This window comes from Xiphophorus couchianus, chromosome 12, assembly GCF_001444195.1.
Source record: "Xiphophorus couchianus chromosome 12, X_couchianus-1.0, whole genome shotgun sequence".
Taxonomy (NCBI): Eukaryota; Metazoa; Chordata; class Actinopteri; order Cyprinodontiformes; family Poeciliidae; genus Xiphophorus; species Xiphophorus couchianus.
In genome coordinates, this window is record NC_040239.1 from 13,428,959 (window position 1) to 13,451,037 (window position 22,079).

A 22,079-nucleotide genomic window follows, 5' to 3' on the forward strand; every position below is an offset into this window, starting at 1 on the left:
GAATTCAGTCTGCCATACAAGACAATAAAACCATTTTACATTCCCCCCCCCACTGTATGTTACAGCTAAAACTGAATGCCAACTTGGCCCTAAAATAATTGAGATTCAGATGGAAAGCAGAAGTGCTGTTTATTATCTCAGATCATTCAATTTATTGTCTTTAATGAGATTAATATCTAAGAAATCATGTTGAGGATTTTTCTTCTTACTTCTAATAGGTCACAAGTAATTATTAAGGCTAAGAGACAATCTGGTTCCAAACAAGTCCAAAGTATAAAAGACCCATGTGACTTTTGACAGTAAATGTTGCCCTCCGTCAACATTTTTTCTTCCAGAATTTAATCTAGTGTTTTCTAGAGCATTAAAATAACTTACTCATGGACAAAAGCGGCTGAATATTTCACATATCTTTATTAGTTCTGCTGAATGTTAACAAATGAATGGTTTTAATCAAGCCAGAGCAGTACTACTAACATAAATGCAAACAATAAAAATTTGAAACAAGAAGCATTTTTCCTCTCTAAACAATGCAATACTGTAACTACATCACCTACAACAAAAGGAACATTGTTATTTTTTATTTTTTTGGACAAGTTTGCTATGATTGCACCATTATGGGCAGCCAATTGGCTAGCTACACAGTAAAAAAAACACAGAAAGAAAAGCTAAAATGGCACGTATTTTTTCATCCTTTAATTCACCATAATATAATAACAGTAATAAAGATGATAATACTATGTAATACCTTAGAGATAAGTTAATATTCTTGAGCAACATTTTTTTTTAATGCTGGCATAAACAACAGTTATAAAAGCCGTGATATTCACATCTGACTCTACTGTACATCATAACTCATGTGTAGGACACTACATAGTGCAGTTAGCCTGAATGCTCTCCTTTAAAAAGGCAAACTTTCCACTTTTTAGATATTTTTTAAAACTTCCTCCTTCTCTGCTTTTGTCTATGCAAATTATACAGAAGAAAGTAAGAGTTTTCTAGATATGCACACACCCTCAATGTAAAATGTTTGTCTCACAAGCTTTTATCTACTTTTTATTTATACAACCAAAACTTTAAAAAGCTGTAACATTGTGTTAAATGTAAATAAAAGCGCAATGCAATGGTTAGCAAATCTTCTAAATTAGTGGTCTCAAACTGCACTCCTCAAGGACCAGAGTCTTGTAACTTTTAGATGTGTCCCTTGTCATACACACTTGAATTAAATTGTGAAATTGTGTCACTATCATTCAGTCTAGCTCTACAGATCTCTGTTAATGAGCTCATATTGGAGCCAGGTGTGTTGAAGCAAATCTAAAAATTGCAGGACACCGGCCCCTGAGGAATGAAGTTGGAGACCCCTGCCCTACACTGGAAGATAATATAGTAAACATACCAAATGTGCAAACTAAGATAATGTACCACAGTTTCCATCCCTCCATTCTCTTTCTTTTATCTGATATTGGGCCATTGGGGTAACAGTTGGACATGCAGACATCTTCTTTCCAGCAAAACTCTCCAGCTCATTCAGGTGGATCCCAAGGCTTTCCCAGAAGGAAAACATATACAGTTCCTCAAGCCAATGCTCGGCCATCATAAGAGTCTTCACCCAAATGAGCGTACCATGAAAGCCTTCATAGGGATGCTCCTTGGAAGCACCTTGAGAAGATTCCCAAACCATTTCAATTGGCTTCTCTCAGTGTTGAAGAGCAGCTGCTGTAGTATGAGCTCTTCGCTCTACAACTTAAGATGAGATTAGAGAAGAAGCCCATTTTGGCCATTTTTACTCAAGATCTTGTTTTTTCTGTCCTAACCCATATCTTGTGATGATAGAAAGGGAAGAGTACATAGACGCACCAATTGAGCTCAGCCTTCTTCCCAGCAGCAGATGGGAGAAGTGCCTGCATGACTGTAGCTGAAGTTCATGTCTATTTATCTCCTGCTCTATCCTATCCTCTCTCATGAACAAGATGCTAGGGCACTTAAAGTCCCCTGCTTGAACCACAGACTGACCAGCATCTTGGATAGTCTACCTTCGAGATAAGAGACTCTTGACTGCCATTTGCAGCAGTGTGGTTTTAATGTTGAGTCTCTCAGAAGTAAATTTAAATAAAATTACATATGTTTTTACACATTACAGGCCCCTTAGATTCAACTAGAGATTGTTTAAACACCGCCTACCTGAGGATTGTTCCTGACCATGTTCACTCCTTTATGACCACAGTGTACCCATCTTTTTATGGCTGCTTCCTGAATGAGAGGAACGAACCTCAAATCATCTCAAGACAGATTTGTTGCAAAGCTGCAGCAACGAATAAAGTGAGTATACACAGGTTTCAGAGCAGCATATGTTCTCAACAGGGGCTGAATTTGCCTGCGTGACGACCCAGGACTATTGAACAACTATCCTGTATCGGACAAGAATGGGAAAGCACTATCCTCCAAAAACTTCTTATACTTTCTTTTTTTGTATTGATTATTATTAAGCAGTCTTGAACAAATGGTGCAATATATTAGTTTTCACATTTAATATGTGTTCTATGTCTCATAGTGAATGAAATATGGGTTTATCGTCCAACCATTGGTGTTGTTCCACTTATTGCAGCTGCCCGGGTAACAGACCCAGTAGGGAAACCCAGACGCCCCCCGTCTCATTGCCATTCCGGGAGATCACAAGACAGCTCATTTTATCCACTTGTAAGAGATTTGCAAAGCATTGCAATGTGTTCTTATTTCCATTTTACTTGTCTCAATATTTTTAAATATGCATCGCATCTTTTCCCTTCATATTTCTTAGTTTGTATTGCCACTAGTCCCTCTATCTTCAATCTCATAAGCTGAAGCTTTTCATATGTATACACACATGCACACACTCTCTTTCATACCTCCTCACACGCGCACATTTACAATCTATAACTATAATAGGTATATCTTTCTGCAAGTATATCATACATTCTATAAAAAGTTTTCCCTTTGGGGTTACCGACTGCCTGCCTGACTGACTGGCTGGTTTCTTGGCAGTGAATGCACAGAGACACAATTATCATAATAGTATTCAAATTCAAACTGTGTGCGTACATTCACGTTCTTGCAGTTCAATGAAGGAGTTCAGCTGGAAACGTGCTCCTGTGACCTTCATTTTTCGTCACTGCAGAGAATCTAAAGTGAGAGCTGATGGAGTTCTCTTATGCTTAAAAATGTCATCTATACTCAGTTTGGGTTGATTATCTGCTAAGCAGTCGTATTTAAATTCAATTTGTAGAAAATATAAATTCTCTTGGTCTTAGTGTTTAAATGGGCCATGTATTGGACCCTGTGCAGTGTATGTTTCTGTATGTGTGTGAGACTTCAGAGGTCAACATCTGCTGAGATTAAAAAAGAAGACAGTCCAGCCCCATATAATAGTCTTGCGCAGCTGGTGTGCCGATATTACAGTTAAAGCACTGAAAATAAATAACCACGCTCTCTAACTTTTTTCTTCTTCTTTTTTTCAGTTCCCAGCACTAATTTGCTCTCTTACACTTGCTGGGAAGGATGGGGTAAGGCGCTCTCTGGCCAAAATGTAAGTTGACGTCACACACTCTGACCACTAATTCTACTTTTACATAACCAGTGACATAGACTTACAATGAATAAACAGCACAATATATTCTTGTTAATCATTTCCGACAATATCCCTGATTGTCTTGTTCCTTTTCTGGCGTGGGAATTAAATGATGCATGTATTAGGTCTGTAATTTAAATTTTTTTTCATGGTTTTCTATTTTTTTGCCATCCAACCATATGGCACACATTTCTGATAATGTAAGATGTATCCGTGTGCAACACTAAGAGAGACAGAAAGGCCCCTTAGGAGGTTAAAAATTCAGCGATAATGCAGAATGTAGTTCAGTTTCTTGTTGATATGATGTTTGTTCCTGATAGGTTTGTTGCTTTGAAAAAAGTGATTGTTTTAGACCTTGTTTTCTACTGTATGCTGAAATGGGTTTTGTGTAAGAGGCCTCACCACTGTGAGTGTAGAAAAAATGAGCATTAGCATCATGAATCTGTGTCTATATCTCTGTAGACTCTATCCTCTCCAGGCGCGACGGTCCGGCCCATGGAGGAGCGAGCTGGTGGAGCGAGGGGGGGCCCTTTTGGTCTTCACAGGGAGGAGAGAGAGTGAGGGCGATGGGTCCAGAGAGGGAAGGAGGAACAGAGATGGAAGGCGGACCAGAGAGAGAAGGAGGACCAGACATGGAAGGAGGACCAGAGAGGGAAGGAGGACCAGAAAGGGAAGGTGGACCAGAGAGAAATGGAGGTCCAGAGTGGGAAGGGGGACCAGAAAGAGAAGAAGGACCAGAGAGAGAAGAAGGACCAGAAAGGGAAGAAGGACCAGAGAAGGAAGGGAGTTGCTGAGGAGACAATGGTGACATGGCTGGAGGTGGAGAGTTAGAGGAGGTTGGGGAAGTGGTGGTAGTGGTAACAGTAGTGGTGGAGACCGTGGTTTGCTTGGTTCCCAACTGGCTCATCCGCTTTTCCAAAGCTTGGTTTTTCTGTAGAGTTTCCACATAGCTGAGCTGCAGTTGTGCCTGATACTTCAAAACCCGTTCCTTCTCGTCCTGCCAGGTGTGCCGTTCCTGGTCAAAGTTGAGGGCTTGTCGTTCCCGCTGCTGCCGCTCCAAGCGCAGTACACCCTGCAGCTGCTCAAGCTGCCTGCGCAGCTCCCCAGCCTCATCCCAGTGACCCTCCTGCGCCCGCTGTGGCTGATGGGCTTCCTGACGCAGCTGCATGTCCTGGCAGAGTTGGGAGTCGTGACGGAGCTGGGCCTCTTGGCGCATTTGAGCCTCATGGCGGAGCTGGGCCTCCTGACGCAGCTGTGCTTCTTGGCGGATTTGGGCCTCGTGGCGAAGGTGAGCCTCCTGCCGGAGCTGGGCTTCCTGGCGGAGCTGGGCCTCCGGTCTGATCTGCGGGTTCTGACCCATTTGGATGTCCTGTTGCATATGGGTATCTTGTCGGTGCTGCACATCGCGCCACTGAGCTTCTTCACGCTGCTGCCTCTCCTGTCTCTGAGCTTCCTGCCTTTGGGCTTTAGCTTCATCGCTCTGCAGGCTGAGCAGGGTGTCGGATGTGGGAGTGAGCGAGCTGGTGGAGGGCTCAGTTGGGTTTCGAGGGCAGTGGACTGCTCCCCATGGTGGCAGCAGCCCTGCTGCAGCTAAGTTCGGGCTCACAATCACTTCTGCTCCTCTGCTCGCTTCACTCAGAGCACGCTTTAAACTTAGCACCTCTGCCTCAAACACACCCAGCTTCTCTCTCAGGATGGACACCTGGGGGAAAAAGAAATGCAAACTCTTATGTAAACAGAGCATTGTAAATTTTAGATTTAGTTTATAGTTATAAACAAAAGGTGTGGCGTGCTTTTTGTCATCCTTTCTGAATCATTACTTAGTTAATCCACCTTTTGCTGCATTTACAGCTGTAAGTCTTATGAGGAATGTCTTTACCAGTTATGCACAGTTAAAAAAAAAATTTACTCATTATTGTTTTTTTGCAAAACTATCCCAGACTCAGCCAGACAAGATGGATAAAGACTAAAAACATGAATTTTCTATCTCTTTCTTACATTATACCTTAAATTTTGGCCTGGACTTTGACTAGGCTATTCTAACTGATGGATATCATTAACACTGAACCGTCCTGTTGTAGCTCTGGCTAGAGTTCGAACCGAAATTAGTATTTTAAATTAGCTTGTGATTTGTTTAATCAACACTTTTCACAAACCCAAGGTTGTCAACAAATTTTTGAGAATACTGAGAATACTGAAAGGTTAAGAGAGCAGGTAAAAAACGAATCATCACAATGATAAAACATATTTTTACATATTCCTGAATTTTATGAGCCTTTTCTCTTGTTTTTGGAGGAAATTAATTTAAATGCGTGACTTTTTAACATGCTTATATGATCAATGAAGTGGCAGTTTTGATATATTGGCAATATGTGAAGTTTTCCAGGATGCCATCAGGTGTTGAAGGCACCAACATGAAATTAAAAAATTGTCAGTCAAGCCCTGAATGAGTTTTGTACTGAATTTACAGTAAGGAGTTGACGCCCTCTAGTGGTGAACAGGTGCACTGACATTAGAGGAAGCAATTTAGGTGAGTGTGCATCGCAGCGTTTTACTCCAGTCCATCTTTTGGTGGATTTACTGAATTTCCATTTGTTTGTAGGAGGTATAACTGTTTGATTGTGTCAATCAAACGGGTGACACATGTCTGCCTTCACTAACAGAGCAACATTCTTTGATTTCTTGAATGGAGCGGGGCACCAAAACGGGAGGTGCTTGGAAGAAACAACACTGAGCCCATGGCTTAAAGCAGGGATTCCCAACCCTGATCCTTGGGAAGTGATCCTACAACATTCATTGCTTCAACACACTTAACTCTGATGCTTTAATTACGTGCCATGATTTCAGACATGACATCCCCAAAGACCAAGGTTGGGGACCACTTTCAAAACCCCCGCCATGGTGGATATACTGTAGTTTGCAGTCATTTTCATGTATATTTCATAAATAGGATCACTCTGTGTAAAACTACTGAAAGAAATTGCACAAACATTTTCTCAATTATACTGATTTTCTACCAACAAACTCCTAACCTTTGACATTTCATTGATTTGCATTAACGGAAAAAATAATAAATATTTGTCAAAACAGAATTATATGTATGCTTTTAATTTGTAACCCAATTAGTGAGAATGGAACATTTTAATTAAAAACGGAACTTGTTTTCTATGTTTTAAGGTCAATTTATACCACGTTTTGTACGAACAACATTGATGGACTGATAAAGTACGTGATTTTTTTTCTTAATACAACAGTGCAGTTCGCTTTAAAAACCCACCTCAGACAGTGTCCTCCTCAGCTCGCCTTCACACTTCTCCAGTTCCAGACACTTTGTGCTGTAGGAGTCCTTCAGACCCAGCATGACCTCCTCCCGCTCCCTCAGCTGGGCGTTGAGCTCCTTCAGCTGGCCCCTCAGGGCCACCATCTCTCCGGCCCGCTGGGTCACTTCAGCCTGACTCTCTCTGAGCTGCTGCTTCAGCAGGGAAATCTCACCTGCTTTCTGACAAACCTGCCACAGGAACAATGCGTGAGTTATATATAGTTTAGCTTCATCTACTGTTATTGGTAACCGTAGAGAAGACGTAAAAAACGCTTTATAACATTTACTGTGTGGTATGCTGAAAATGGGTTGTCATTTAGAAGAATTATGTACCAAAACATGGACACAACTCTGTTCAAGTATTTCTTCACAATAAAGCTGTTTTCCTCTCATAATGACTTGGTTTTGATGCATTTTTTGAATAATTTCTCTAATGTACAGCTAAAGATCTGTGACTTAGTAAGCTATATACATCTAGTGTATTTGTCAGAATGGAACTGCTGCAAAAGAGGTGAGTTTTGATCAACTTTTTCTTTTAAAAATTAGGATTGTCCTGCACTTTTATTCAGTAGGATAAGTTTATGAAGATCCTGAGTCACGTATATAATAACGATTCTACATGCTTGAATGAAAGGAAGGAGAAAACAGGGACATTGACTCTTATTTGATATTTTATTCAGAAAAAGAATGCTAAAAATAGCTTCTGTATAGTATTTTGTTTCAGGCTAAGACAGAATATAAAAAAGTATCTTATAGCTTTTAAATCATGATTTCATGTTCATTTTGAACTTCAATCTTAATTTTAGCCACTAGGTGTTAAATTGATAAACATTTAAACAACTTTTTCAATTTTACATGCCATTAAACTGGTTACATGATGGAATCAGGTAGCGATATTCTACCTGAAATTTCTCAACAATCAATTTATCCAGCAGAGCTTTTATATTATTCAAACTATTTTAGAAGTTTCTTTTTAGGATAAGTAGGATTTCGGTTCACTGCTTTGCTTGATTATCAAACCAAATGTATGAAGCTGCACAATGTCTCACCTTTAAATCCTACTGTACATGAAGGGCTGCAGTCATTTTACCAAACTAGTCAAGTGGAACATCTCATGTCTCACCTCCCACTTGGTCTCCTCCAGACGCGGCAGGATGTCAGCCTGTTCTTTCCTGTAGTCCAGGCACTTTCTCTCCAGTTCCTCTCTCTGAGCCAACAGGGCCGCCATCTCCTCCTGGAGCCTCCTCTTGTCCTGAGACAAACGAGTGATCTGGGCCTGCAGAGCGGTCTGGGAACGCTGAGCCCGGCGGGTAACCTACAGGAGAACGTAAATGTACTATTTACAGCTTGTAAAATATATTCACACCCTGTAAACGTTTTGACACTTTGTTGTTTTACAACTACAAGCTTTGCTGTGGTTTATTCAAAAGATAAAGCAGTGCATAGCTGTGAAGTGGCAGGAAAAGGCTGTGTCTTGAATGTTTTGCATATAAAATTAACAAAAGTGTGACCTGCATTTATAGCCAGATCATAGTACTGCTCAATCTGTCCACTAAAAATTAAAAGAGCGTGGAACAAATGGAAACCCACAGAGACCTGGTTATATAATCTGACCCACCAAGCAAGGAAATAATATTTTTTTTCTTTTCTTAATATACAAAAAAATGCATTTATAGGTTTTTCTTTTATCCCTATTTTATTTCCTCTAAAGTTTGCATATTTATACCTTATAAATGTAGGCTGTGAGAGCTTAAAAATTCAAGTCATATTTCTTATTTGTGCATACAATCTTGACCAATAAAGCAGATTTTGAAAGCTTTAATTGAGAAAAGCAGCCAAAAGGCCCACAAGAACTTCGGAGGAGCAGCAGCGATCCACAACTCAGGTGCGAAAATCTGTTGACGTAACATCTGTGCCCTCCACATATCTACCTTTTATGAAAGACTGATGGAAAGATTGTTATTGTTGAAAGGAAGCCATTAGATGTCCCGTCTGCAGTTTATCAGAAACAATTCAGGGAAAAAAGCAAATGTGAAAGAAGGTGAACTGTTCAGATGGGACCAAAATTGAACTTTTGGTTCGTATGCAAAACGTTATATGGAAGAAAACAAACATTTAACATCACCCTAACGTACTGTCAACACTGAGAGAAGTGGTGGTGATGGCAGCACAGGTTACCGCAGGAAGCTGTTTTATATAACTCAGGTTACCTGCTGCAGACGTGATGCGTAGTTCTGTCTCAGCTCGTCCATCTGCCGCTCCCAAACACGCTGCTTCTCCTCAAACACCTGAATGATGGCCGCCTCACTCTGGTCCAGGTTCCTGCGCATGTGCTGTACCTGGAGGATAGAGATGGAGATGGATCGGGCCTGACAACTAAATATATACAGAAGAAGAGCAACACCTTTGATAACAATTAAGTTATAGGAATCTGTTATCATCCTGGTTTTTTCTCATGGTTAGCCAACTCTTAGCTATATAGTTCTCAGTAAGACTTTTAATTAATATGCCGGGTTATGATAGAAATAAAACAAATAATCTTAAAGCTGTAGCGTGCAACTTAAAAAAAGTTGTTTTTTTTTACATATTTGTTGAATCTGTTACTTTGTTGTGACAGTATAATGTGAGACAGATCTGTGAAAAAAATCGAGCTCGTCTACTTTCTCCCAGTGCTAACCGCAGAAATACACAAATTAGTCAGAAACAACCAATCAGAGGCAGGAGGAGGGTTTCAGCGTTGTCAGTCATGCTTGTGTATGAGCTCCTCACACTCGCCCTCTTGTTGTCTGCTACACTACACCTTCTGCTCGACAGCAGAGCCTGTCATGAATTCTCAGGCTAATTAGCATCGTTAGCACTAGCTGTGGAAAAACAGTTTTTCGGTGAGAGCAAGTTGTTTCACATACATGCAAGTGTTTGTGCACATACACAAGATTGATTGACTGTGCTAAGACCTTCCTCCTGACTGTGATTGGTTGTTTCTGACCAGGAATGGTGCATTTCTGCAGAAATACAGCGAGAAAGTGTGGAGCTTAATGTTTTCACAGATTATTTGTCTTTCACTGACACAACATGATGACAGTTTTAACAAACATGTAAAAAACATAATTTTGTAAAAACAACATAAGCAGATTTTAATTTCTGACATTCTTAGAAATCAAATCATATTTAGGGTCCTGTAAAGAGAGCTTGGGTCAACTCTTTCCTCTTTGAATTTTGCTTCCAATATTACATATTTCTTTGAAAACTTTAAAAGTGGTCTTTGTTAATAAATTTAAAGATCATTTTCAAAGGAATTTTCTTAGATTTGATAATATTGGCACCATGGTGCACATCCTGTGTTGTAAATTGTAGAAATTTTGGAATAAATACCAAGCAGAGCATTTCTAAACGTCCTCTCACCTCTTGCTCTTTCTCCCACAGTCGGTCCTCGAGGTCCTGGATGATGTCATCAGACGAGGGGGAGGGTCGCAGAGGTGCTGGAGCGTCACTCAGGTGGCTCAGCCTCTGATAGGACGAGGAGCTCTTCCCTGAGGAGGACCGACCACTGTCTGAGGCGCTCAGCCCGTTCTGCTGGACAGAACCACAACATGACTGTGGTTCACAACAATATATTCGCTGCAGGGAGAATTGAGCATAAAAAAAAAATCAGAGGACAGCCTTACCTGGTAGCCAGGTTTGTCCAGTTTGTCCAGACCTGCAGCTGCCCCCGCCATGCCCAACCTGTTAATGTGGCTGGTAGAAGCACTTAGGGGCCCTAAAACCGCTGGGGGCCCACATCCAGACCCCGAGCCTGTGTAGGTGGGCAGACTAGTCAGGGAGTTTCTCCCTGAATCTGACATCCCTCCCTGAACCACTTCAGTACCATTTCCCCCTCCATCACTCCTGCTGACCCTAACTGGACTGTCTTGGTCCAGCAGCAGGGCCTCTGGCACTACCCCTCCATCCCCTCCCACTGCGTCTCTGCCTCTCCTGCCTACTCTGCCCTCACTGAACCCCTCGCCCCTGGCGTCAGTCTTTCCCTCGCCCCCGGCCCCTCCCGCCTGGCCCACCAGGTTCTGCATGGAGTGAAAGCTTTTGGGAACCACCGGCTTGAAGGCGGAGGGACGGACGAGGCCGGAGGTGCTCTGCATCGCCTGTGGAGTAGAAGGAGGAAGGATTCAAAATGAAATAGATAAATACTGGAGTCATTTCACTGCTAAATTATGCAATGTGTGTAAAATTGTTTACAACAGTTTAGATACACCCATCATCATCAGCATGAATGTCATATTGATTTGGGATTTTTCATGAAATATCAGGGCCAGTGAATTAATTGTAAAAACAAGAATCAAGTGCACAGGTGGAAGTTTTTGTGGATTTTCTCTAATCAACACAATTCAGTCCATGAAATCCTACATGAATGCTCAGATAGATACACACATCCCTGTTAAGGTTTGGTTAAATGCTGCTTGGTGGGTTGCGGGAAAACCACATCGTTTTTGTTGCTGATGGAAAATTCTGGCACTCTTCTTCACAGAACCAGAAGGGCTCTTTGTAATTGATTTTGTTGCTCAGATCCAGCTTTTAAACAGAGTCAAAGAGTTTTCACTTAATATTTTATTAATTTCTGGACCAGTTTTGATCTGTGTTTTGGATTATTTTGGGAACAATGAACTGCATCCAGCTTTTAATATGCGGACAAGTTAAGGAATTTATAGTTACAGTAGTCCTACCTCTTCATTTATCTATATCATATGTGCAATCCACAGTACTACTGCCAGGGAAACCGACCCTTAGTATGATACTGCCACCACCATGGTCAACAGTTCTTCTCATCATTGCATCCAACGGTGTTGATTTTGAAGCAGGTTCCTCTTTAGTCAATGTTTTAAGCAATAGTGATGTAAATCTTACTATATTGTTTACGCTTAGGCTTGAGCCTTGTTGGTTCCTGGGTTGTTCAGGAATATTATAACTCATTCAGCTTCACCTGAGGGTGACAGTTTGAGTTGTTTTAACACAACAATGATCTCAAACACACCAAAGTGGTTTAAAAAGATTTACATCAAGATTCCAGAAATGTCGCCCCAACACCCTGACCTGAACGTTAATGAAAACTTGTAGATTATGTGACAGGAAATCAGCCAATTCTGCCAATTACCAAAAGCAGCGGTCACATATCCAACCAAAATTATGTTGGAAGCTTCTTGATGGCTGCAAAAACCCAAGATTAATATGACATCCATGCCCGTGATGAGTGCATGTAAACTTCTGCACAGAACATTAGTTTTGGTGTTATGTCTATAACTCTAATAAGTGGTGTCATAAAGTTAAAGAATGTGCATTGATGCCATTATTTGTAATTATTCCAACAGAGAATCAGTTTAAAGTTATCTTTGCTGATATTATTATCTATGCTTGCTTAGTGTTATATCTTATATTTTCCACATAAGTGTAAGCAATAACTGCCTAGCTTAAGTATATAAAATCTTTTTTTTTTTTTTTACTTTTACAATAATATTATTTATCTTTTACACAATAGAGAAAGTTTATAAAATAGCTTAGATTAGGGTAGATAGAATAGATTAGGGTTTATCACGGGATACAAAAAATAATAGTAAGTGGTGTATTTTCATGTTTTCCCGTTGTCTTCTGGCTGTTCTAAGGACTTATTTTCTTCAGCATTTGCTGGTCAAATCAAGGTCAAATACTTTTAAACAGGGTTATAAAGCTACAGTGATTCTTTTCAGAATAAATTAGAAATTTCAGTCATTGTGCTATGAAGCATGTTCCCAGGAACAGACATGAACAAGACGAGGAAGCATTTAGATGTTGATCTCTCTCAACTTTAAAAATGGGGTTGAAAAAATATTAAACCCATTTTCCCCCGTTTGAACCTGATGTATTCCTGACATTTCCAAAATCTGCCTGTGATTGCTCAGTAAACATCTTTGCCTTTTCCTTCAGTCTAAGGTGAGTTGAGACTCAAACAGAGTAAAACAAGAATCAGACGACTGAAACATAGGGAAGACTGATCACCTCTTCAGATTTATTTGGAATAAATATTTCTGATTACATAATACTTGTCTTATTTTTCTGTGAATATTTTGTTATTTTTCAGTTTTTCCTCCACTCCTCAAACATGTGTCCACATCCTGTAGCAAATTTCTTTAAAAAAAAAAGATAGATCCGTTGATTAGAATGTAAAGTGAGTAAAGAGCAGGACACCCAGTTTGACTTTTGATGCAATCAGAAAACAGGGGCTGTTTTTCTTGTTAACTGAGCCGAGCAAACGGGACTGTGGACGGAGGATGAACAAGGTACAAGTTGGTATCTTGTTCCAACTTGAAACACAAAATATGTTGCTCAGTTATTCCTATAGTGGCAGTTATGGTGGTGGGAGTTTTCCCCTCTCTGATTAAAATTAAGTAGGAAAATTCAAAATTTAGTTTCAATTAATGGCACAAGCCTTTTTCTTTAAATTCCTTCTTGAGTTAGATTTTTAACTATTTCAATGGATGTTGTGAGAATCTTTTAGCTTGTAAGATCTGGTTAGTGTTAGTATCATTATTCATATTTATCTTTTGCAATTTGTCTATTTTTACTTTAATAGGCCACTAATAAGTTAATTATTGGTTATTGGATATATTGATCTTTCCATTTTATTCAAACTTTTTTTTTTTTACCTTAAGCAAGTCTCAGTTTTGAAAACTACACAAATTCCTTAAATATATGATAAAGCTTGCTCTGTGGAAGTAAATAATACTTTGAACAGTTCCTATTTAAAAGATAAAGAGTTATTTATTTATGCACATTGATGTAGTTTATTGTGATTTCTTTATGATGAAACTGAGTCCAAAATGTCAAACTACCTGCTCCAGTTTTCCTGACACGGCCATGATCTTGGGCGGGTTGTGGTTTGGTGGGTTGTGGCTGACTGGATTGTTTTCATTGTCGGTTCTAGTTGCAACCATCTCTCTGTGCTGGTGGTGGTTCATGCCCACACTGGTCTTCTCGCTGACTCCTCGACCCACAATGTTTCCACAAACATCCAGACCGGCCGCCTGCATCTGCATCTCCCTCTCCCTCTCTCTCTCCATCCGCTCGTTCTCCAGCCTCTCTCTTTCGCGGTCCCTTTCTCTCTCCCTCTCTCGCTCCCTCTCTCTCTCTATCTTCTCCCTCTCTATCCTCTCTCTTTCCCTTTCCCGGGCCCTCTCCCTCTCTCGCTCCCTCTCGCGCTCCAGCCTCTCCCTCTCCACCCGCTCCCGCTCCCTCTCCCGGTTTCTCTCCCTCTCGCGCTCCCTCTCGAGCCTCTCCCGGTCCCAATCTCTGTCCCGGTCCCGGTCCCTGCCCCTCTCGCGCTGCCACTCCCTCTCCCTCCTGACAGCTACGTTCCCACAGTCCAGTTGGTTGTTGTTGGAGGGGGCGGTCATGGTACATTCAGTGTGGGTTGAGGAGACTGTCTCTGTTGGCCTGTCAGTCCCGGTGCAGGTCCCAGTCCCGATACTAACACTGCCTCGCTCATCGCTTGACGCCGTCCCGTCCGAAATAGTCGCCGGGGGGCGAGGCAGCCGCTCGGCGCTGCAGCTGCGGTCTGCAGGGCAACGGCGAGAGAGAGGAGGGGCTCGGGGCAGGGTGGTCCTCGTGCCCACGGACTTCATGGCAAACTCCTGCTCTCCTGCCACCCCACTGCCAACACTGCCCATAGTGAAGGTCAAAGGTCAGGGATTAGAGGTTAGGAGTCAGGATTGGGGAGGGTCACAGATACATTTGGAAGTAGTGTGGGTCATCACAACCTAATGCAGGTAGTGGGGGCACACACACTAGAGGAACACAGAAAAACGAAAGCAGTTATACAATATAATAATTGCATAATGACTAGTTATACAATATTAGAGGCAAATTAGATTCCTGCCCACAAACAGGAGCATCGTGGTCCTCCCACCACCATGAAAAACCAAAAGGGTCACAAAGATTAGTCTGACCGGTAAAAAAAGTTGAAAATTATGAAACCGATTATTTGCTTATGGGAGGGGCAAATAGAGAGAATTTCCAATAACACACAGGTACCTGTGGTTAAGATGTGCTAAAAGTCTTCAGATCAAAACCTCTTGCTCTCCTGGAGCATAAAGTGTTGGGAAAAAGTTTTTTTTTTTTTTTGCTTTAATTTAACTTCCCACATCCAGGCCACTGCCAAACCTCAAGAAATCAATTAAATGGATCTGAGAACGGGAAACAGGCTAAACTGGAGGTGAGAATACATTTTTTATCATTTATTATTTATTGTGATGCATTTCTTGTCATGATAAGACTTTAAATTTATTGTTGTCATGATAAATTCCAATGAAGTGATATTTACAACTGGCCTTATTTTTGGGATTGTTATTCTCTTTACTATTTTTTTCCAGTTTGTTCAACGTATATCTATACATTTCAAAATATAATTAAATGTGTGCAGGTTAGTGATATAAATCACTTCTTTATGTGACTGGTGCCCAAACGAAGCATATTGGAAATGGGTATGTCTTTGAAGAGTAGTGTTTGTGTTTGTGGGGCTATGATTGCTGTGCAACGCAGTTGCAGTCATACAGTCACCCTAAAAAATTAAGTAATAAATTGTTCTTATCATCACTTTTATTGTTATCACAATAGTATCACAAAATATCAAACAATAAAATACTTCAATCTGTATCTGTTTCTTATTCAACACACCCTTTTAAGTGTGTTCATCCCAGTAATGAAGACCTTCATTACAATCATGATAAAACTTTAAGTTCATATTACCCATCCAGTGGCTACATGTTTTCTAACAGCAATTGATCCTGTCCCAATGTAAAGAACCGACATCTATCTTTCTGAGAAAATGACAACAAAGTAATTTCAAAGGCTTTGAGACTTCAGCAAACTAGAGTAAGACCACTTATCCACAACCGGAGAAAACATGGGAGTAGGTCAGACCAGCCTACCAGAATTACTCAAAGAGTGCATCAACAATTCATCCAGGTCACAAAATGACTAAAAATAACATCTAAAGCACTGTAGGCCTCACTTCAGCTAAGGTCAGTGTTCATGATTTAACAACAAGAAAGAGAGACAAGGCAAAAATGTCATCTATGGGAGAAATCCAAGGCCAAAACCACTGCTAACCAACAAGAACAAAGAGGCCTGTCTCACATTCATCCACAGATAAAAGTGGAACTTTTTGGGAATGTGTGCACCTTGTAATAGCTGGTCTTTAGGATTGAAAATAAAATCATTCTGCAAGTCAAAGTTGCTTCTGCTCTCTGTTAGAAAATCCTGAGGATGTTCTGTCATGACTTTAAGTTCAAGCACACTTGGTCCAAGGCACACCAACAAGTCCACCTCTGAATGGCTTAAAAGGAAGATAAATTAAGGTTTTGAAGTAGTCTAGTCAAAGTCCATACATAAATCTGATTAAAATGCTGCAGCAGGACCTTAAATAGGTTATTGGAAACATTCATGTGGCTAAACCTAAAAACGTAGGTTTATGAGACAGTTACTTTTTCACAGCGCTATAATTTAACAATAAACAATAGAAACAATCATTTTATTTGAATACACTTATTTATGGGGGTGAAAGATTCAATGTTAATAAATAATAATAAGCTTGGGAATGCATAGCATCACAAACTAATTAAAATACCGGTAAACTAGTGGCATATACCAGAACACTTTCAAAATAGATGAAGGCCATTTAAAATTTGTAAAATTTGTTTTCTATGTTATTTTTTTCTCTCACGCATATTTTTAACTTGACAGTTTTCCAACTATAGCATTAGGTTTGAACACCACTGATCTGGAGCAATTGGGCAAAGTTCCCTGCATAATCCAGCAATATAATCTATAAAGACTAAGTTCTGTCACATCAGCACTTTTCCCATTTTTACTATCATTTTTTAACATGGGATTCCCCCCCCCCCCCCCCCCCCCCTCTGAATAAATGTACTTCAATTACAGATTTGATTATTCTACATTTTTCAATTTAAGTTAAAGGATTACTTTATTTTAATGCTTTTTACACATGTTTACCAGGATGTCAGAGAATACAAATTTGAAAAAGTCCCTTGTGCCCATGTGAATAAAAACACAGCTCAAATTTTCACTGAACTGAAAAGCAAATATTGTTGTTTTTTCACTAAAAGAACAACGGAAAGAAACGTACTTAACACAAGCTCTGTAATGAACACAGTGAATTTTGTCAACTCAATTTTCCCTCATATGCTATGTATTACAGAAGCTTAATATCTGTTGTTGTCATTCAGAAATCTCATAACTAACCCATTATTGCAACTGTAGTTTTAAAAACAATACTAGTATGGCGATGGTTTCCTCCATTGTCACCAACTTTGTGTGCAAATTCAGTTTTAGAGTCGATCACTTGTTGGAGTAGGACTGCTTTAGGACCAAACAGCAATAAAACTCAACACCTCGATCTAAGCTTGTTTTTGTTGAGGTTATTGTTAGATACGCCTGGGAACAATATATTTGAAACAGTGTTGGGATAAACTGTTTGTTTTAAAGTGGCTGAACAAATCTACTGCGTTAGTTTTACAGCAACTCTTCCATGCTGATTGTTTCGACTGTTATTGGGATGATCTTATATCCATATTATAAGCAAGACAGAATGGAAATCTGCTGTTGCCAAAAAATGTTTTTCGTAGCCTTTTGTAGAACATTGGTGAATTTAATATTTGATTGGAACATAGTTCTTAAAACTCAGTTCATCCTGATGGCAAAAAAGCCTTTTTCTCAGCTACATTTCAGGTGAGAAGAAATGCATTGTGGGCACGAGATTCATAATAAGTTTGGCAGTTTTGAATGATTTGCAGAGTGGAATAATTGTAGAACAGTCAGGGGTTCAAACACATTTTATAATTTTAAAGTAATTATATACGTCTTTACTTTTATCATATCATATTCACAAACAATTCTAAATTTAACCAAATAATTTTTAAAGAAAGTTGTCTCCTAGTATTTGCTTGTTTTGATTTAATGATTTATGGTCTTATATAGAAGTATTTATCCTATCTGGCTTTATATTTTTAACAAAATAAGAGGAAAGAATGCAACAGTAAAGAAATCTTCAGATGAATCATTACTGTGTTGGATAAAATTCACTCAGTGCATCTTTGTGTGCTTTTTCTGACAAATTAACAGTAATTAAATGTAAAGATTGGTCAACTATATGTTGGTCAAACGCGTCTCCTGTTCTGCTCTGAAAGGCGTTTTTCTATTCCAGAAGCTCTTTTCTCTGTGAACCATGGTGGTGACCGTACTGCTTCCACATCAATGTCTGTTTTGGTAGCTGGATTTTATCTCTAATTTTGTTAAAATGCCTGGTTTCTTATAACATAAAAGGAATGATGCCAAAAAAAAGTTGGGGATGGGAGAATAAACATACGTATGCACACCCTTAACCCAAAACTGTGTGAAAACACTTTTTTTCAGGTTATTCCTTTCAATCTACTTGTGTTCACACTGGATTTTAATTATGATGGATCTGGCTAACCTAAAATAAAATTCAGCTTTGCATCTTTTAGACATAGTTTTTGAAGAAGTTTTAAATGAGCAAATTAATCTCATTTTATAAAAGTATCATTCAGAAAAAGCATAGAAAACAATAATCCATACCATCATATACATTTCAAACCAGATATTTACAAACACTGTATCAAAAGACATGTTACCATCTTTTGCTCATTGTCTGATATTAAATCAGAAACATTTGCTATTTTAGGTCAGTAAAGATTCCCAAAAATATTTATATCAGCTAAATGACAGTATAATGAGAGATTTATGTTTAGGTACACAAAGATTAATATATCTTCAAACATTTTTTAAAAATTCAAAAGCGTCTAAAAGGCTAATTTGCAACATTTGCTTTAAGTAAAAATACACCCGAACTTGTATCTCATGCATTGGACAAATACAAAATGGCTATAATAGAAAAACTGGAAATTTCTACAAAACAGAAAGAAGACAACAACGAGAATCACACTGAAAGAACGATAATTTTTGGAGGGTGTTGGTTATGGTAGGTTTGCAAGACAGAAGCCTTTTTTTCAAATAAAATATTAATTCCTCTTTAAAATCTCAAAAACATCTTGCATGAAAATGTGTTTTAGTGAGATGAAAGCAAGCCTAAACATTTGAGCAACGATTTCAAAAGCTACGTTTGGCACAAAAACAGCTGTGAACATCAAACAAACACCGTAACCATAGTAAAACATGGTGGTGGCATCATAATGCTTCTTCAGATTTAACTGTGATTTCTGGAGGAATTTATCAAAGTATCCCTTGATATGCTAAGTAGGCACCTGCTAGAAATCTAAAAATTGAACTTGGACTTTATTTTTTATAGTTGCAGAGAGCCAAAGCATACATTTAAATCAGCAAAAGAATGGTTTCACCTGAAGAAATTTAAAGCTTGGGAATGGCCTAGAGTAAGTAAATCCAACACCAAACCTGTGTGGGCAACTAAAGAAGATATGTCCTTACACTCTGATAGATTGTGAGACCTTTCACAAACAGAGTGGGCAAATACTCCCAAATTAAGATACTAATAGACTCCACATTTATGGTCAGCTGTATTTTTGTTGTTGTTGTTGTTGGTTGTTTGTTTTTGTTACGTTTTATATTTATCCCCCCAAATATGCTTGTTTTTTCAGATTATTATATATGTGACATAGGCAGAAAAATATTTTTGAATGATTTAGCTTTCAAATTTTCTTCAGCACAGCACCAGATTAACAGGGATATGTATGCTTTCGACATTTATTCCCTTACTGATGCATTTAATTTGGCCATAAAAAGGTAAATAAAATGGACTAAATGGGAAAAATGCCATATTTATGTTGAAATTAATGGAATTGAAACCCCATCAGATAAACTAATTAGCAAAGTATTTAGATAGATAGATAGATAGATAGATAGATAGATAGATAGATAGATAGATAGATAGATAGATAGATGCAGTCATGCCATGCACCTCCCCTTCTCAGCCCATTTACTAGAGGTTTACTTCCACTCGGATGAATAGTAGTAGTAGTAAAATACCCTGGCTATGTATGTGCTGCTCTGCCTCCATCCCCTCCCCTCACGACTCCCTCGCTCTGCCTTTTCTCTGCATCCCTGGGCGGCAAGGGCGGCTTTAGCAGCATCCGCATCAAGCCCTGAATCCACTGCGCTCCCTGACAATTACCAACTAGGCCTCTGACTGGGAAAAAAAATAAACCCACAAAAACCTCACGACCCTCGCTGAAGACAGGGAAACAATAACACAAGCAATCTACATCAAAATGCACAGCGTCTCTGACATTGACGACGTATCATGCAGCAGCTTTGATTTACCGATTGTAGCATCCCGGCGGTCCGTCATCAAAAGGCTACTCACTGTTTCTGCAGCTGGCTGGTCGGTAAGATGGCAGCCTGGAATCAGCAGTATTGTCACAAGACGGCGTCGGTGCTGCTCGGCTGGGCTCTGAGTGGTTCTGCGTTGCTACCGCGGCTCGGTTGTCTGCGACCGCTGTCAGCGTCGGATGCTGATGATGGAGTCGGTCGGTGGTTACGCGCATCAGCTGAGAGGCACACACCCACCTCTGGCACCGCCCCCTTCAGCGGCACGATGCAAACGCCCCCTTTTGGCGTTCATCCAGTGGTCACCTGGATGGATGGATGGATGGATGGATGGATGGATGATGGATGGATGGATGGATGGATGGATGGACGGACGGACGGACGTGACATTCCTGAAAAGATTTCCTGAGACACTGACCTAGCTACCTACCATACCAATCTCGTTTATTAAAAATAAAACACTTTAAAAACGACAACAATGCTGACCAAAGTGCAAAACATTGAATTAAAGAAAAACAAACTAAAGGAAAGAAAAAAAAACACAAGATAAAGTAGTGATTAAAATAATAATGGAATCCACTAAATAATTCAATTCAATTCAAAAATACTTTACTGATTCCAAAGGGAAATTAAATATAGTTATAGGTCATTTAATTGAAGTTTTTGTAGATGGTGATGGCTGTGGGTAGGAAAGATCTCATGTAACTGTCTGTGCTACAACAAATTTGAAGAATCCTCTGACTGAAGACACCTTGTGTCTCATGAACAAAATGGTCAGAGTTATTCATAAATCTCTTGATTTGATGTAAAATCCCCTTTTTTCAGCATCATGTCCAAAGTAATCCCCAAAACAGAACCAGGCGTCTTCATAAGGTTGTTGAGCGTCTTTAAGGTTCTGATCCTGCCTCAAATGACAGCAGAAGAGAAAATACTCTAAAGACTATTATTCCACTGTGTTCTCTGTAATTCCAATCGGCCACTTTGCAAACTTTAAAGAAAACACCACAAGTAGAATTTGTAAGCTGTCGGAAAACGTAACTTTTCTTGGTTGAGATCAAGGAAATGTGAGTTTATTTATAATGTCAGCCGTCACACTGAAGGATTATTCAAAGTGTTTTACAGGAAAATCAAGAAGGAAGGTTTCTGAAAATTAAATTACATTAAAAACGAGAAACATAGTAAAACAATAATGACACAATTTTAAAATACCACAGACAGAAAGAAATGCTAAAATACAAATTTAAAGCAAATAGTCAACACATGATACTATTAAACTTCTACAGTCATCCTTGACTTTGATAACCCCAGTTCATGTTGACATTTTACAGAATGAAACAAAACCCTTTTGTTTTCCTTTTCATAGTTTTTTTATCTATTGTATTTTAAGACAAAAGCATATTCACATATTTAAAATAACAACTATTTCACAGCTACATAAATAGCAAAAACTCTAATGAACTGGATGTATAAATGTGACAGAAGTAGAGCTTTAACTGATTAGTAATATCCAGACTTATGTGACTGCACCACTCACAAAAATACCAAATTATTGTTTATAAATGAAAAAGCTCTAAGTGCTCAGCTTTGCTTTTCTAACATTGTCTAACAACTTCATAGATTCACAATTGAGAGTTTCTGCTACTTGTGGCTCAGTGTTTCATGTGAGAAAACATCTACAGAAGCATTTTTATCATGTTAAACTTTGGGCAGATGTCCAGGAGGTGGCAGTGTCGTCCCAGCTGGAAAATTGGCACCAGTGCGCTGCAGAGAAGCGTTGAACCAATCTGTTTCTAGGGGATG

General features: G+C 39.4%; 1 protein-coding gene across 6 annotated transcripts; it reads right to left on the bottom strand.

Annotated features, from left to right (window-relative positions):
- Positions 1-392: 392 nt before the first annotated feature.
- lzts3b (leucine zipper, putative tumor suppressor family member 3b) lies at positions 393-20,508 on the bottom strand. 6 transcript variants are annotated; one of them, XM_028033519.1, is made up of 8 exons: positions 20,317-20,508; positions 13,775-14,725; positions 10,586-11,056; positions 10,323-10,493; positions 9,131-9,259; positions 8,044-8,235; positions 6,879-7,109; positions 393-5,303 (listed from the first exon to the last, which is right to left on the bottom strand). In XM_028033519.1, the coding sequence occupies exons 2-8, from the start codon at positions 14,606-14,608 to the stop codon at positions 4,050-4,052; spliced, it is 3,282 nt and encodes a 1,093-aa protein (XP_027889320.1). In that variant the 5' UTR covers positions 14,609-14,725; positions 20,317-20,508; the 3' UTR covers positions 393-4,049. The 6 variants fall into 6 exon arrangements, with proteins under 6 accessions (XP_027889320.1, XP_027889322.1, XP_027889317.1 ...); XM_028033521.1 differs by having other exon boundaries at positions 13,775-14,600; positions 20,274-20,508; XM_028033516.1 differs by having other exon boundaries at positions 20,274-20,508.
- Positions 20,509-22,079: the final 1,571 nt, after the last annotated feature.

What these genes read in the sequence shown, in the direction of transcription:
- lzts3b (XM_028033519.1), bottom strand. Translation starts at nt 14,608, where the DNA reads ATGGGCAGTGTTGGCAGTGGGGTGGCAGGAGAGCAGGAGTTTGCCATG. An exon ending in TGTCAGGAAAACTGGAGCAG is followed by an intron (nt 11,057 to 13,774) that starts GTAGTTTGACAT and finishes TCTACTCCACAG; the next exon opens with GCGATGCAGAGCACCTCCGG. An exon ending in TGTGGGAGAAAGAGCAAGAG is followed by an intron (nt 9,260 to 10,322) that starts GTGAGAGGACGT and finishes TCTATCCTCCAG; the next exon opens with GTACAGCACATGCGCAGGAA.